Source organism: Panthera tigris, chromosome D2 (assembly GCF_018350195.1).
Source record: "Panthera tigris isolate Pti1 chromosome D2, P.tigris_Pti1_mat1.1, whole genome shotgun sequence".
NCBI classification, from domain to species: Eukaryota; Metazoa; Chordata; class Mammalia; order Carnivora; family Felidae; genus Panthera; species Panthera tigris.
This window is the reverse complement of record NC_056670.1, coordinates 12,836,251-12,853,071: the sequence shown is the minus strand read 5'-3', so window position 1 is coordinate 12,853,071 and position 16,821 is coordinate 12,836,251. Positions and strand designations below refer to the sequence as shown.

The 16,821-nt window shown below is 46.2% G+C and overlaps 2 protein-coding genes across 10 annotated transcripts in view; both read right to left on the bottom strand.

The window, feature by feature from the left end:
- The window catches only part of GNG4 (G protein subunit gamma 4), a 71,716-nt gene extending 68,812 nt beyond the window's left edge, over positions 1–2,904 (bottom strand). Inside the window, exon 1 of one of the 3 annotated variants that reach the window (XM_042960989.1) lies at positions 2,864–2,904. The gene's annotated coding sequence lies outside the window, so the exon portion shown is untranslated. Of the gene's footprint in view, positions 1–2,596; positions 2,660–2,863 lie in introns of those variants that run through there. The other 2 variants (XM_042960990.1, XM_042960988.1) reach the window with 2 other exon arrangements.
- Positions 2,905–7,898: 4,994 nt separating this feature from the next.
- Positions 7,899–16,821, bottom strand: part of LYST (lysosomal trafficking regulator) — a 243,766-nt gene continuing 234,843 nt past the window's right edge. For 6 of the 7 annotated variants that reach the window (XM_042961056.1, XM_042961055.1, XM_042961058.1 and 3 more), the window contains 2 exons: positions 16,260–16,331; positions 11,419–15,381 (listed from right to left, as the gene is read on the bottom strand). In XM_042961056.1, coding sequence (XP_042816990.1) covers positions 15,243–15,381; positions 16,260–16,331 — 211 coding nt within the window. In that variant the 3' untranslated portion in view covers positions 11,419–15,242. Of the gene's footprint in view, positions 8,254–11,418; positions 15,382–16,259; positions 16,332–16,821 lie in introns of those variants that run through there. The other variant, XM_042961060.1, reaches the window with a different exon arrangement.

Here is a 16,821-nt window from a genome sequence, read left to right as displayed (position 1 = left end):
CATTTGCATTTTTCACTGATGATAATTTAAGTTATCTGGTTTATTCTTCATATGGTTGTAACCAACTGGTTAAAATCTTACAGGAGTATTATGCTAGTTTCTATATTATAATTGGCCTCCCTGTTTCTCTTTTCTGACACTCAGTTAGCTCCTCTGATTTTCAGTTAAAATACCCTTGCTGGCCACTGTTAAGAGGATGTTTTTGTAGTATTCCTGGTGTATCAAAGAAGTTAAATTTCAGGGCGCCTGGGTGGCTCAAGAGGTCGTTCTGACACTTCATTTCAGCTCAGGCCGTGATCTCGAGTACGAGATCCCGCATCGGGCTCTGCACTGACAGCCTGCTTGGGATTCTCTCTCTCCTCTCTCTCCCTCTCCCTCTGCCCCTCCCCTACTCTCTTTCTCTCATAATAAACAAACAAACAAACAAACAAACAAACAAACAAACTTTAAAAAAAGTTGTATGTCAGTTGCTGGTTTAAGAAAACCCAACAAATCATCTCTCTAGCTGTGTGATAATAAGTCTCTTTATGTCTATCATGTTTATTTACCAATGAAAATACCAAATAAAGGAGGGGGAAACCTGGGCGATTAGAGAATAGAATATGCTCCTAAGGGTATTCTGAGAACAAACCAGGTAATATCTTAAAGACACTGTTTCAAACTTCCATGAAGAAAAAGGGCAATTTGCTGACATGCGTTGTAGCATCATTAGGCATTCTCCCCTTTTCACGTAGAACGAAAGTGAGTCAAGGTAAGAAAAATGTGATCGCGAGACACGCCTGCAGATACAGAAGAGTGGTTTGTCTTGCAGAGTTCTGTCTTAGCCATGTGGCTGTCTTCCTCACGAAGCAATAGTTGGGTAGTGGTGACAGTGGTGGGGAGAAGTGGCATGATGCATCAGCAGTCCTGAAGCCCCACCCCGACCTCCCGGGACAGCTATGGGGCACTTGCCACCCCAGGACCCAGGGGGACGACAGGGCCCGAGTGCCCACCTAATAATGTTCTGCCGCTCCAAAGAATGCGCTGAGATATGAGCAGCTTTGGAGACTGCCACTTTAGCTTTAAAAGCTGTAAAGTGCGTATGGGAAAAGCCTTTTCCTGGTTTCTCTGCTGTCTACTTGCACGAGAAATGTCACAGGCAAATGCCAAGCCAATCACCGGACTACTGGGAATGAGCCTTTTGCTGTGCTAGTTCTCAGCCAGCCAGACTTCATCCACAGGTTCCCTTTGGGCAATTTTATTTTAAGGAGGGTGAGGATTGGAGCCCTGTGCTGGCAAAGGAGCCAAGAGGAAGTCCATCCTCCTAAATAGTTATTTCAGCTTAATAACGCTGAGGTGAGACGCCCGGTTAACCAGCAGAGCATCACAATAAACCCTGTACTTACATTAACCCCTACAACATATTAAGTGCTATATCCATCTTTTACCCAGACTGATAACCTAGTCAACTCCACGCTCCAAAACTAATTCATAGTTTACGTGGTGTGTCTCAGGACCGAAAAAGGCTTTCCACTGAACATCTCAGTTGTTCCCACAGTAAGCGTGTTGCAGGGAACAGGGCCAGATCAGATGGCCGTGTGCCTCCCTTCCCCCGCAGCATGCGAAAATCAGGAAAAAGATTTCCCCAGAGCACCAAGGAGCCAGCCACAGAGCCCGGGGCCCCTCGCTGCTGCTCTGAGGCATTTACCGCTGAATTCTCCTGTCCCACCACTGTGGGAAGGAGGCCTCCCAGTGAGGACTCATGAGCAGATGACAGGACTGACACGGTTTAATGGGCAACACCAGCGCAGCCCAGGAGGCCTTCTGCTGGGACTGAAAAGGGTGGGCGCTGTGCCAGCCTGTACAGTCCTAGGAGCTAACGGAACGAGACGAGGATCGGCAGCGGTGGGGAGCTGGGAAGAGGGTGGGAGACCCGGCGCCCATGATCCACTTTATCACTCGGTCAAACTTTAACATTTTTGAATTTCCTAACACCCTAGCCCAAAATACACGGAAATAAGCAAATCCTCCCAAATGAAGAAGTCTTCTCCAGCCACACCTCTGCCCGCCCCCACCCCCCCCCCCCCCCCCCCCCGCCTCACTCTCCCGTTATTATTTCTAAGGCAATTCAAACATTAAACCAAAGCTCCCCCAAGGCCGCTGTGTGCGCGCGCTGCGGGCGCAGCCCGTTTCAGCACCAGCCTCGGGGGACAGACGCCATAAGGGAGGGGAAAACCAAACCCTCGTCTGGTCTACTGTCACCACCAGAACTGCTCTGGGGACAGGTGTCCCAGGGTACTGCGAAATCATGAGGGCTTCTTTAGGCACTCCACAAATAAAACATTTCCACAAATAAAACGACCAACTAGCCGCTCCAGCCCTTCCACTGCGGTCCTCTTCAACGGGGGGGACGTCCCTGCCCGGAGAATGGCAAGCGTTCGTGACCTACATATGGAAAAGGGGTCTCGGGGAGCCTCCCCCCGCCTCAAGCCCCAGAGATCGGGAGACCCCGGGCACCGGGAGACCTCCCGTAAGCGTTCGGAGCGGTCTGTCCAAACCTGCGCTCGGGTTTGCCAAGGGCCCGGCCGAGGGTCGTGGGTTCGAGGGGCGCGCTCACCTGCCGGCGCCCCGCCGACGCCCACCTGCGCGGCAGCGCGAAGGCCGGCTCGCTGCGGGCGGCCAAGAGAAGCAAGGTATTCGTTTCGCGTGCTGCCACGGACGGCAGGACCACACACGCACCGAACCGTGTCTCCAGTTGCAGAGACTTTCCCGCCCGAGTTGCCTTCTGGCTTCTGGCTCGCCCCGGGCTCGCCGGGGCCGGGGCCGTGCCGTCCCTTCGCCGCAGACGCACCGGGCCCGGCCCGCCGGCGGGGCGCCCACTTACCCGGAGCCGGGCGCGCGGGCCGAGGGCGCCGCTCACGCGCGGGCTTTGTCTCCGGCGCGGTGCTCGCGGGGGGCGGCCAGAGCGCGCGGCATCGCTCCTCGGCCGGGCGCGGGGCTGGGCGGGCGGGTGGGCTCCGGCTCCGGCTTCGGCTCCGCGCCCCGGCGCCCGCGCGCCTCGGCGCTCGCGGGCTCGCGGTGGAAAGGCGCGCCCCGCACCGCCCCCGGGGTCTCCGGGCCGCGTCAGCAGCCCCGCCCGGACAGGGGAGGCTGGGGGCGGGGGTGCAGGGGGACGAGGCCGTGCCCCGCGCGCGAGGGAAGTCACCCAGACCCAAAGTACTTCGGCCCGCTCACACCCGCCGTGCGGGGCTCCCGGGGCGCGTCCGGGTGCGGTGGGGTGCGGAGCGCCAGACCCCCGGACCCCGGCCGCCCTCCCGGCACGGTGGTCACGCCCACTCCGCGGCAGGGTCTCGCCCGGCGCCCGGGAGGGGCCGGGAAATCCCGCCCGCCGCCGCCGACGTCACTGGTGCGTCACCGGGGCTCCCGCGCCAGGGCTCCGCGCACTCCCCGCGCCCCCCGCCCCGCCGCGCTCGCCCCCCGCCCGCTCGCGCGCCCCCGGCCGGGCCCAGCGCTGCGCCCGGAGCGCGCGCGTCGCCTGGGGGGGGGGGGGGAGGGGCTGGGGGGCGGGGCTGTGGCCGTGGGGTCGCGGTCCTCGCGGGGTTCCGGCACCTGAACCCCCGCGTCCGCCTCCCGGCCTGGAGGGTTAGTTCCGGGGACCAGCCAGGCTGGGCGCGGCCAGTTTCCATCCGTCCCCAAAGAATCCGTAATATGCCTCCCAGCCCCCCAAAGGAGGGCAGTGAGTGGAGAAACGCTTGATACCTGCGAAAATTCACAGGGCATTGTCTCCCTTTCCGGGCGCAGGGTAACGCTGACGTCGCTAAGTGACGAGGAACGAAGGGCCCGCCGAGGCAGCCCACCCTTTGGGGACTGAGGGCGAGCCGCGGGCAGCCCCCATCCCGGCCGGCGGCCAGGAAGGCGGGAACGACTTCCCGGTGTTCGTGGAGAGCAGAAGCGGTTCCCGCGGGGAAATCCAGGGCGACCCCTCGTTCCTTTTGAACTGTAAGCGTTTTGCGGTAGAGCTTTTTTAAGCCTCTTAATTATTATAGCCCTCCACCTCTGGGGGGAAAACAGCGTAGTTGCCGTCCATTTTCCGACTGCTGGTGAAATTACGCAAAACGTTTGGAACAGAGAAGCAACAAAGATTTCCTTGGTAGGACGAGGAGGCCGATGTTAGTTCTTTTGTAAAAACTATATAAAATCATGGCTGACAATTAGGAAATAAGTCTTGCAAATCTGCCTTCGCCGCGCTCACCCACCAAACAGCAGCCACTCCTTGATGTAAATGACACCAGATCACTTGTTTCTTAGATCTCTGATCCCCACTGACTTGACATTTGCCCCAGACAAATGTGCGGCTTTGCTGACTCCGAGTGCCTGACAGAACGCGAATGCAGAGTTCAGAGGTGCCCACCTGGGGCCCGCGAACATCTCACAGCTTTTTTTTCACAGCTTGCAAGTGCCCATATGAGGCACAGAATCGAACGATGGTAAAAATGACTAAGCCTGTAAATGCACCTACAGCACTGACCTTTTTTTTTTTTCTTAAGTGAGAAAAGGTATATGGGTACTGCATTTAAAATTCAACAAATCGAAAACTGTACTATTTCCACCCCCAAGTTTATTTCTCCTGCATTTCTTGCCTCGACAGCACGTTCTGCCCCCGCCCCGCCCAGGTGGTTGGCTAAGGCAGAATCCTGGTTTCCTATCTTCCCAACCCGCATCTCGACCAATCCGAAGGCATCAGTTGTAAGGGAAAGCAAGATCGACACTTCCCGGTACCTCCCTTCCTTGTTTATCTTTCTAATTGATTACACCATCCCTTAAGGCTGGAGTATGCCCGTTTTAAAGAAAAGGAAGAGAGTCAGTGGTTCCAGAGTGGATCCCAAGACCAGCATCAATGGCATCACCTGGGAACTTGTTAGAAATGCCAATTGTCAGGACCCACCCCAGCCCTCCTGAATTACAAACTCTGGGGAAGGGGCCCAGCAATCTGCTTTAAGCCCTCCGGGGAATTCTGATTCTGGCCCTCTTTGTTTATCACCTGAGACTACTGTAATCACCTACCATCTGGTTCTAGGACCCTGGACCCCCGACTTCCTTTCTCCCAGCTAATAGTCCTTGTTCTCAACTCTGTTGTCTGATGCCAATATGGAGGCGGCAGATTTCTTAGACTGGTGTTTACATGGTGTATCTTTCCCCATCCTTTTACGTTTAACCTGTGTCTTTATTGGTAAAGTAGGATCTCTATTCTTGAAGACAACACAGAGTTGGATCTTGTTTTGTAATTCAGCCTGACAAACTGAGCCTTTTCTTTTTATTAAAAAATTTTTTTTAACATTTATTTATTTTTGACACAGAGAGACAGAGTGTGAGGGGAGGGGCAGAGAGAGAGAGACAGACAGACAGACAGACAGACAGACAGACACAGAATCCGAAGCAGGCTCCAGGCTCTGAGCTGTCTGCACAGAGCCTGATGTGGGGCTTGAACTCGTGAACCGCAAGACCATGACCTGAGCTGAAGTCTGACGCCCGACCGACTGAGCCACCCAGGTGCCCCTAGATTTTTCTTCAAATCCTTGAGCATTTGGAACGGGTTTGTAATAGCTATTTTAATATGCTTAGAGGAATTATATCATTTCCTTCCTTTCTTGATATAGTCCTGTCAAATGAGTTTTCTCCTGTTTTATGTCACATATCCTTCTTTCTTGGCATGTTTAGTAATTTTTAAATTGGATGCTAGACATTGTAAATGTATGCTGTTGTATGCCTAGATTTTGTTGCTTTAAAGAATAGGGATTTTTTTTTTTTTCTGGTAGCCAGCTAAATTGCTTACCCATGATCCTTTGATATTTTCTCTAAAGACTTTTAACCTTTATTCTATGACTCTTCTGGGGTCTTCTTTGCATACCTTTATGTTCAGTGAACTCTTCCCCTCTGATTGGTCAGAACTGAAATGTCTCCCCGCCCACTATGAGCTCTGGGAATTGATCAGCTTGTAGCTCCCTGGACAGCCTTTGCTCAGAGCAAAAGTATTCAGCCAGAGCCTCCAGAAGCTCACAGGAACCTGGTTCTTCTTGTCTGGGTGCCTTCTTTGGGCCACTCTATGTCACAAACTCCAGTTTCTCAGCCTTGCAAGTGCTAACCTCTGTCTCTTCTTCTCAGCAAGACTTCTTTCTAGGCCCTTCTTAGGAACCCCGCCCCCATGGCTGCTAAGTGCCCTCTGGCAGGAGGCTGAGGCAGCCTCTGTCCCAGGGATCACAGTCCTGTGCTGCTTGTATTTCACGCTTTGACAACCATGGTTTCTTGTATTATATCCAGTTTCCAGTTGTGTAGGAGGGCAGGGTGAGTCTGATCCCATTTTTCCCCGAAGTGCAAGGAAGCAGGAGTTCTTGGCCTGTCGTTTGAGTTCATTCCCCCATCTCTTCACTTTTGCCTTTTGTCTCTGATGCTTTCCTTCAGCCTTGGCTTCCTTCCACCCTGGGCCAAGTCTAGAAGTTTTCTCTTTTCTTCATGATTTGGCTAAATCATTGCTATCTTTGAGGAACCTGATCTAACTGCTCCTCACATCCCAATCTTGTCATTCTGATATGAAGAAGCCTCTACTGGAAAATTTACTTTATTGTATCCTAATCCTTCCTTCCCTCAACCCTCCTTTCCCCTCCTTTCCTTTCTTTCTAAATCTCTCTCTCTACTGCTCTACTCATTCTTTGAGAGCAGACCTTATACATCTTTGTGTCTGCTATATTGTAGAGACTCAAAAAATGTTAAATGAAACCCCACGTTTAATGGGACGTCAAGAAAATCCATGTGTTTATTCATTTGCTTAATTTTCAATATTTTTAAGGATCTGGCAAAGGCGATGTGGTGTAGGCAGAGGCAATTTAGGAGGAAAATTACAAAAAGCCTTAGCTTTTGAACATTATTCCTGAATAAAAAGTTTGTAAGGATCAACTAACTGATAGAGTGATCATTAAAAACTGCAATGTTAGTCTGATATGGGGAAATTAAAAGGATTACCAGATTGAAAGTCGGCTTGCTTCTGGCACAGTTCATCCCTGAGTGATAACCACATTTTTGGTCTCTCATAGGCATCTAAGTTAGCTTTTTTTGGTGGCTCCATAAGGACCTATTGTAATCCTGGAATGTCCATGTGTGTACAACCTTGTCATTCTTATCCTATTTGTATAAGAATTATCCTGAGATGAACATAGAACTGCGATCTACAAAAGCCGAGGGCAAGAAAGGAAGTGAGACACTCTTTAGGGGAAGTCAAGTAAGTTCACTCCAAGGCAAGGAGCTCCTTAGCAAAGAAGAAACTTGAGGAAAGTGTGAAAGTGAAGATAATCCAAGTGTGGGCTTCATATTCTGTGGAAGACATGATCCAAAGATAAGGAAAGGCAACCTAGGACTTGGTAGGTTGAGTTGGGAAGTTTTCTTAAAAACAAGCATAGAAACAAACAAATGTGACACATACTGTCTATCTGTGCACCTACCCATCCCCTTGGCCATCCACCTCCCCCCCACCTCCCACTCCATCCATCCATCCATCCATCCATCCATCCATCTGTCCTTTTCTAGCATGCACCTACTCTACCCTATTTCAATGATACTATAAATCGCCCAAAATATTTAAAAATTCCTCTTTTGGAATTACCTGCAGAATCACAATTTTTTTGTGTGTGTTACCTTGTAATTGTGCTTTGTTTTCAACTAAGGCAGTTATCAAATATTTAATTTATCTGATTCAGCTCTGGATGACTTTTGGTTGTTTTTTAAATGTTTATTTTATTTTGAGAGAGAAAGAGAGCACATGTGCATGAGCAGGGGAGGGGCAGAAGAGGGAGACAGAGAATCCCAAGCAGGCCCTACACAGGGCTTGATCTCACGACCTTGAGATCATGACCTGAGCTGACATCAAGGGTCAGATGTCAACCGACTGAGCCACCCAGGTGCCCCTAGTTATTTTCAAAACTTACGTATGTTCGTAGGAGAAAGATTTCTCAACATTGAGTATATTCTGAATGGTCAACTGTAATAACTGAAAGAAATCATTCCCGGTAGGAAGTAAAGCAGTGGGGAAGAGGGTGGCTCACATGATAAGCACCAGGATCAGTGAGGCAGAACCGTAGCAGATGATGCTGACTCTGAGGGCCAAGGAGCATGGGTGTGTGTAAATACGCACCTGGTAGAAAGGGCTGTGGCAGACACCTGTTCTTTCCATCTCACTACAGGCTGTGAAACATGAGACCTCACAACTCTGTTCTCCAGACCATCCTGGGAAATAAAATAGATGTCTAATTCTTACGTAACCAGGAGCACACATGAGTAGGTTTTACTTTCATTTATAGTAAAGTATCTATAGAAATCTTGTAATGATATTAGCTGATTAACCATTTGTGCTTAGGTCCTATCAACAAATCTGAAAATGATTGCTTGATTTTTCCTAAAATCTCAGAAAAGATAGTTTTTATTATTTATTTCTTTTGAGAGAGAGAGAAAACAGATAGTTTTTATTATTTATTTCTTTTGAGCGAGAGAGAGAGAGAGTGTGACCAGAGGAAGGGCAGAGAGAGAGAGGGAGAGAATCCCAAGCAGGCTCTGCACAGTGCAGAGCCTGACATGGGGCTTGATCTCACAAACCGTGAGATCATGTCCTGAGCCAAAATCGAGAGTCAGATGTTTAACCTACTGAGCCACCCAGGCACCACAAGATTTTTTTTTTTTTTTAATTCTTGATGCTTGAACCTGGATTCCAAGGATTTTTAAAGCTCTTTTAACTAAATTAAAATCTGGGAATGAAAAAATGGTTTATTGTTATCAGCCCTCAAAAGTTTTGGCAAGACAAGTTTAATTCACTTTGGAAAGGAGCCCAACGTTGCCACAAAGCAATCTTTTCCAACCTCATCTCTCATTAACTTTGTTCATGAGAGGAGAAACAAGCTTAGCATTTGAGCGAGAATATTAAAGCCCAGCCTCAAATAATCATCTAGTCGTTTTGACCTCAAAGGACACGTTGCATTATTTGATTTCTCTCAAACAGCTGAGTTGCAAGCCAGTGTCCCCAAAGTGGCAGGATATATTTTTCTGTTCAGGCCATATAACACACAATAAAATTAATAGCACCTCCTTCCCAGCTCATTGGACGTTCAAGTGTATATATTTCATATTGGCAAATATAGCTGCTTTTTTTTTTTTTAATCGTGGAGCTTAAATTGGACATAACCTGGGGGAAGTATCTGATAAATATTGTCAACACTCCATGTGATGCTTCAAAATGCCAGTTTGTGCCAAACCTAAAACCTCTTTTGCCTCTGACCTTAATCTTGACTTGTTATTTCAAATGGCCATCTACTCCCCTCACTCCAACTGTTGATGCTTTTTGGTTGGTTTTCCTAGTTAAAGGTTTTAAGCCTGTAAAGTTTTGAAGTGCTTTGGCTTCATGGTATATGGAGTGTTATCCTGAGAAGGGGAAGATATTGAAAAATAATGCAGCTGTCCAAGAATTAGGACATATTGGGAACAAATGGGGACATGTTGGCCCCAGTTTGGGATAGCTGAAGGGTAATCAGCAAAGTAAGGGTAATGTGAATAATCCAAGAACTCCATAATACTTTCAATCTCCAAGTGTTAGGCAATTGAATTTCTTTCCTCCTTACTCACTTTTGTAAACATTGACTTTATGACTCTTTAATTTTTGACACTTTAATTACAGCGTGTCTTGGTGTGGATCTCTTTGGATTCATCTTATTTGGAAGTCTTTGGGCTTTCTGGGTTTCAATGTCTGTTTCCTTCCCCAGGTTAGGGAAGTTTTCAGCCATTATTTCTTCAGACAAGTATTCTGCCCTGTTCTCTCTCTCTTCTTCTGGGATCCCTATAATGTGAACGTTGGTCTGCTTGATGTTGTCCTATGTGCCACTTAACCTATCTTTACTTTTTATTTTTCTGCTCTCATCAGGTGAGTTTCCCTGCCCTATCTTTGAGTTCACCAATCCTTTCATCCACTGATCCTTTCTTGCTCTCCATCAAGTCAGCTATTAAACCCTTTTATTCTATTTTTCAGTTCAGTTATTGTATTCTTCAGCTCTGTCATTTCTGTTTGGTGCATTCTTACATTTTCCTTCTCTTTGTTAAAATTCTCACTTTGTTCATGCCTTGTTCTCTCGACCGTGGTGAGCATCTTTATAGCCATTTTTCTTTTTGAACTCTTTAGCAGGTAAACCACTTATCTCTGTTTCATTGAAGTATTTTTCTAAGGTTTTCTCTTGTTCTTTCATTTGGAACATATTCCTATGTTTCTTCATTTTCTTGGACTTGAAAAAAAATTTTTTTAATGTTTATTTTGAGAGAGAGAGAGAGAGAGCGAGCGCGCATGAGCGAGGGAGGGGCAGAGAGAGAGAGAGAGAGAGAGAGAGACACAGAATCCGAAACAGGCTCCAGGCTGAGCTGTCAGCACAGAGCCGATGCAGGGCTTGAACTCACGAACCATGAGATCATGACCTGAGCTGAAGTCAGATGCTTAACTGACTGAGTCACCCAGGTGCCCCATTTTCTTGGACTTTCTATATTGGTTTCTATGCATTAAATAAAACAGCCAACTCTCTCAGTCTTGAAGGAGTGGCCTTCTTCTGTAGGAGCTAAACCTTATTGTTCCCCCCCCCCCCTCAGCTCTTGGTTGCGTCTCAAAAGTTTGTGATTATCTAAGCAAATTACTTATTCTTAGTGGCCTCCAACAGTTGAGGGTGTGCCAAGACCAGTCGGTGTACCAAGGGAGGATCTCAGCATCTAGATTCAGGCTCATTGGAGGCCAGACCTTCAGGCAGCAGCTTTTAAGGTTCCCAAATATACTTTTTAATGCAAAGACTGAGAGATGGACATTTCTGTCTCCTTCCTCTGCACTGAGCCCTGGATGTTAAGCAGTTAAGAACTGTTTCTTTGCTCCTGTCCTGTTGAACCTATGAACATGAGCCTGTCTACCAGAACCAGTCTATCAAAGGATATGTATTCTGGGCAGCAGCCATAAGGACCAGGATGCCGGATACGTACATAAGCAGCTTTCTGGGAGACACCAGCACCAGGGGGCAGGGCAGAGGGAGAGCAAGAAGATGATGCCCGCTGCTCTCCCTGATCTCTGGAGAGGATTGCAATCTACCCCTAGATGTGTTTAATTAGAAGTCCCCCGCCCCCAACCCACTCTTCATAGTGCTTCTTTCCTCTCTCAGAGAAAGACTAGGGTTTATGACCACGGCCTCTGTGCTGTACCTTGGTTAAGAACTATTTTTCGGGGCGCCTGGGTGACTCAGTCGGTTAAGCGTCCTACTCTGGCTCAGGTCATGATCTCACAGCTTGTGATTCAAGCCCCATGTTGGGCTCTGTGCTGACAGCTCAGAGCCTGGAGCCTGCTTCAGATTCTGTGTCTCCTTATCTCTCTGCCCCTCCCCTGCTCATGCTCTGTCTCAAAAATAAAAATAAAAACATTAAAAAAAAAACTATTTTCCATTTGTTACAGTCCTGTGAGAGCAACGAACATAAGCCCTACTGGCCACCAGCCTGGTGATCAGGGGGTGTCCCATGGGTGATGGCTGCAAAAACTGGGGCCCCAGTCATGTGCACAACCTCCTTTCTGGGAGATAACCTGGAGGCAGAGCGAGCGAGCGTAGAGACGGTCCTTGCCGGCTTCTGCAGTCCGGTGGCCTCGAGATGTGTGTTGTTAAAGACCTGCCCCTCGGGATGAATCTTTTAAGATAAACCACAGGCCTCTTTCACAGAAAGACTGGTTGCATTTCAGTTGCTGCCTCTGCACTGTGCCCTAGAGGTTTAGCCATGGTGAGTCCAGAGACCCCTTTAAATTTGCTATAAGCTTGTGGTCCTGTGGATGCAAATCCCATTGTCTTCCAGAGCTAGATGTTTTGGGGACTCATCTCTCAGGTGCAGGTCTTGAAAGTTAGGGGTGCCAGGTGTGGGGTTCAAACCCTTTGCCTCTCAAGGAGAAGCTTAGGGCTGTGAGTTCTCTGCTATCTGTGGGCGCCTCTCCGAGAGTGTGGTTTATGGTGACACCGTGTCTTCGCCTCTCCTCCCCGTTTTGATGTTGTCGTTTTTCCACCCTGCCCCCCCCACCAAGATGTAAGAGTTGCTCAGCTAGTTTTTGCATTTCTTTCAGAGGGAATTTTTCTGTAAGTAGCTATAGATTCAGTGTATCTGTGCAAGGAAGTGAGTTCAGGATCCTTCTATGTCAGCACCCAGAACAGGAAAACCCTGTAGCTCTTTCTTTGAAAACGTGGAACAATTCCTCCATGAGAAGCAGATCACCAGGTATGAGCTCAGAAGGGCTAGAATCTCCCTCCTCTTCTTCCACCCGACCCCATCACCTGGCCTCGGCCTTGTGCATAACTGGCATTGAGCCAACACAGTTGAAAGGAAGAGGGATCTGAGACTTGCAGGTAAGGAGGGGACACTGAGGCTGGCTGGCTTACACCGCCAGATGCTCCTCCTGAGTTCTTCTGAAGACGGACATCTAGAAACAAGGGTGCTCTACTCCCGAGAACCCTGAAAACACTTCAGAGGCAAGGCAGACTAGAAGAATGATTCTGGGTTCTTGGGCTGCCGTTCCTTGAATTCACACACCACTTTGCAACGCCCACCGGCGAGGCTGAGGAGCGTAGAGGACGCTCTTTCCTTCACTGGGCCTTTGTTCGTTGATGTTCCTGCCTCTGGCGCTGGTAAACGTGCTGTCTGGAACACGTCTGCCCCCATCTTTACCTGTCAAATTCCGATCATCCATCAGTTTGCAACAAAACTTTCCCTTTGTCAAGAGGCTTTTCTAGATCCTCTTGATCTAAATTGAATTCTTCCTGTTATATTCTCTCAGAGGACCCTACACTCTACCTTAACGGCACTTCCCGTATTTTGTAACTACGGACATCGTATGTTACTGATAGCGCGTTTCTCTCCCGGCCTGTAACCTCCAGGAATGCAGGGAACAGCTGTATCTTCAGCACTTAGCCGAGTGATACAGTGATGCACGCAGTAGGCTCTCGTGATAGATCGGCTGTTGGGGGTGGGAGAGGCAGATCTATTTTCTTTAAAAAGTCTGCCTAAACTCTATTTAAGGCTAGTAAAGACTGAAGTAAAATTTCTCATAAAGAAAGGAATTAAGAAACGAAAGTTATTATTTCTTAGTGACATCAGTGTATAGGAGAGCTAAAGAGAGAACATAGATGGGTTACAAAAAAATAAAAGCCACCAATTTGAGATCTGGTTGTAATATTTAAATGGTATAAAGAATAGGTCTTTACATCTATTTTTATGAAATTTATTCCCAGTTTGAAGTGGCAGTGTATACAAAGATGACAGAGCTTGTGATATTTTACAGAAATGTTTACTACAACATGCACATTATGAAGTGTTTCAAACATACACATATTAAGTTTCATGCTGAATAAATAATCCCCCCAAATTAATTTTTATTTTTACATAAAAATATAATATTGCACTCTTAACAAGACCAGTTATTTTGCATATTTTCTTTTTAAATAAATGATGAAATTCAGCCTTAAAAAAAAAAAAGAAGACCGAGTAGCAACCCTATTCTAATAGGGGACTAATTTAAAGTTCTTGGTAGAAAAAATGAAAGCCAGACAATAGCTGCAATTTTTTTTTTTTTTTTTTTTTTTTTTTAAACAAAGCAAGATCACTTCAACGTGAATAGGAATAATCTCATCTCTGCACCTTCTGGACCTCAGAATGCAGACCTGGTCTGTGCAAACCGTGATCTAAATGCAGTCTGTGAGCGTGTCCGGTGAATAACAAGCATACGTGGCCGCTTGTCTCCTGCATCTATGGTGACAGCAGAGACGTTTGAATTGTATTTTATACAGTTTTTAAGCAGAATGTTTTAGAAAGTCTGGAAGTTACAAAAGTAGTTCTGTAAACACCATATGAATTAGATTTCCATAACAAACACGCAAGTTATTCTTAGGCAGGAATACATAGTTTTATCCCGTGGTGACATATTACTGAGCTTATTGTACAGTGTTTTCAAAGCCAATAAAGCAGCACCCCAAGTAAAAATAGAGCCGTAATATCTGGTAGAGCTAGACCATCCCGAGATTTGTAGGAATTCTGGTTTATGGTGTGCCAGTTTTCTGAGGTGTATACCTAGATTTTTCTACTGCTTCTAGAATTCTCAGGTAGCACTGGTTAGGAGAAACAGTGGAAACCGTTTCCTGTAAGAATTACTCTGCGTCCTGTTGGAAACAAAGTAAGCAGTCTCCTTTTCTTTTGAAATTGTTTTGTGGAAGAAAACACTCCCTGCACATTAAATGTCTTACCTAGAATATATTATTGATATCTGTGCCATCTTTTTGCATAGTGGAGGCTTTCTATTGCAAATTGTTAGGTATTCAGCGCTCGGTAAATGGCAGATATTAAGATAATTATCATTGTGTTTAAATCTTAGTGACTCACCAGTATCTAGTGTTCTGGATTTTAAGGAGTTTTACGAAGAAACAGAATGTGTCTGAAATCAAAGATACCTGTGTTCTTGTTTGTGGCCATCAAAAAATTCTGGTTCTACTTTGAGCTAAGAAGGCAACTGGAAAAAAACTGCTTAACATTGAGATTCATTAGTGGTTTGTTTTAGTATTCACATGTTCCACAGAGTGTTTGGTGCCCAGACACCGACCGAGTGATTTACTTCTCAGATAAAGCACTTATCAAGTTCACGATTCTTATCCCTTTCATTAATTTTCACTTTTTCTTTCTTTTCTTTTCTTTTCTTTTCTTTTCTTTTCTTTTCTTTTCTTTTCTTTTCTTTCTTCCTTTTCTCAGGGGGAGGGTGGATTATCTTGGCATAAAACTTTTTAAATATAATTTTTAGAGTATTTTATATAAACAATTAGGCTAACCAGTTGACATTCTACTGGCCCTTTTGGAATAACAGAAAAAGCAGAGATCCTAATCCTTTCTTTAGATTATGCTTATGGGTAAAAACTTTAAAGATACGATTTTAATTTATCGTGTAAGACTTGAATCTTGTTGCTTGGGACATACTGACACAGCCCTCTGGATTATCACTAAATTAGAACAAAACTGTTCTCTTAGGACCTTGTGAGGCTGCAGAATATTGTGCAGGTGAAGAGGGCTGATCGTTATTTGGATGATTTGTTTGGTCATCCGTTTCTTCAAGTTCAACCTCCCAAAACCGGGAAGGTCTACAAATCGAGTTTGGAGCTAAAGTGCTTTGGAGGAGCGAGGTTCTCTCTCATTCATCCAGCTGCGTAGCTGCTGAGGAAGGAATAGAACATGGGCTGTTTGAGGCGCTGCTGGTCCTTCCGGCACCAGGCGATCACGGTCCCGTCACTGTTCGCGGTGTACAGATGGTGGCCGTCACAGGAAAACGTGAGGCTGTCAGAAAGAAATCCCGTCTGTACGTTATGTCTTAAAATTGCATTTGCAGACTGGTGATCACACAGGAATCAGTGTAAAGAAGCTAAGATATCTTTACCGGAGCAGAGAGCCCAACGAAATACCTGCTTACAACCCACCGGTTTCCAGTGTAATCCTAATACAGTTTAATTGCCCTGCTGACAACTTTGTGAAACTCATCCTGACGAGGTGATACGGAAGAAAATCAGGATCAAGGAGGGCAGTGCATTCTGTTCCTTCTCTGCATATTTTCTCTTACCGCCTTGTTTATGCTTTATTACTTAAACAACAAATACTTGAGTATAGGAAAGTTTACAAAAGATAACAGTGCCACATGTTCTCTTTATAGAAACAAGTGGTGATTATTTTAGGGAGATATTTTATTTCCCTGAAAAAGGAAAAGGCAAATGTAGTGCACTGAAAATAAACTAATGTAATAACGTAGAATTTGAATGACTGATTTCCAGTTGATTTTTTAAGGTCAAGTGTGTTAGTACAACAAAGGGTAACTGGTTGTTTATCAATATTACCAAGTACCTTCCTGCCGCTATCAGTCATCCTTACGGTATTTTCAATAAGAAAGGGAAAGGATATCGTTTCTACAATTCAAAAGTTTCCCTGGGCACTCTCCCAGCATGTCTTCTGTTAGATTGGAGCTCCCAACTCAGATTTGAAGCCCTACGAAGATGTGCACTGTGTCTCCTCTTGCAAAAGGTCTTGGTCAGCTTGGTGTTTGATAAATGGTCAGCTGTTTATGACTGTCATCACATATTTCACATCAGTTTGCTTTAACAACTCTCTAACAAAAATACAGTCACAAAGTATATCATGAAGAATGGTGGGGGGGGGGCGGTTACCTTACAATCGGCTTATTTGATTTAGGAAATGTGATTTCTCGCACAGGCTTTAGGTCCCATGTACTCCATAACCTAGAGAGGGAAGAAGTCATCATCTAATTATGCAAACTAAAATTTCCTTCACTAAAAAGTCCTAAATTTCTGTTTATTTGTTAAAAATCATCTGGAAGGAAACACAATAAACAATTAACTGTAGTTCCTTCTGGGAAGTTTGCAGGGGGTGTATGTGGGAGTAAGAAAACTTGGTAAATTTTCACAGACAATACACAATTTCAAAACTACATTACAGCTAAGTTTGTTATTTAAAAATAAAACAGGAATATGGGGCACCTGGGTGGCTCAGTTCGTTAAGCATCCGACTTTGGCTCAGGTCATGATCTCCTGGTTCATGAGTCTGAGCCCCGCATTGGGCTCTGTGCTGACAGCTCAGAGCCTGGAGCCTGCTTTGGATTCTGTGTCTCCCTCTCCCTCTGCCCCTCCCCCACTCATGCTCTGTCTCTCAAATATAAACAAACAGTAAAAAAAAATATATAAATAAATAAAATAGGAATAAGCAAAGAAC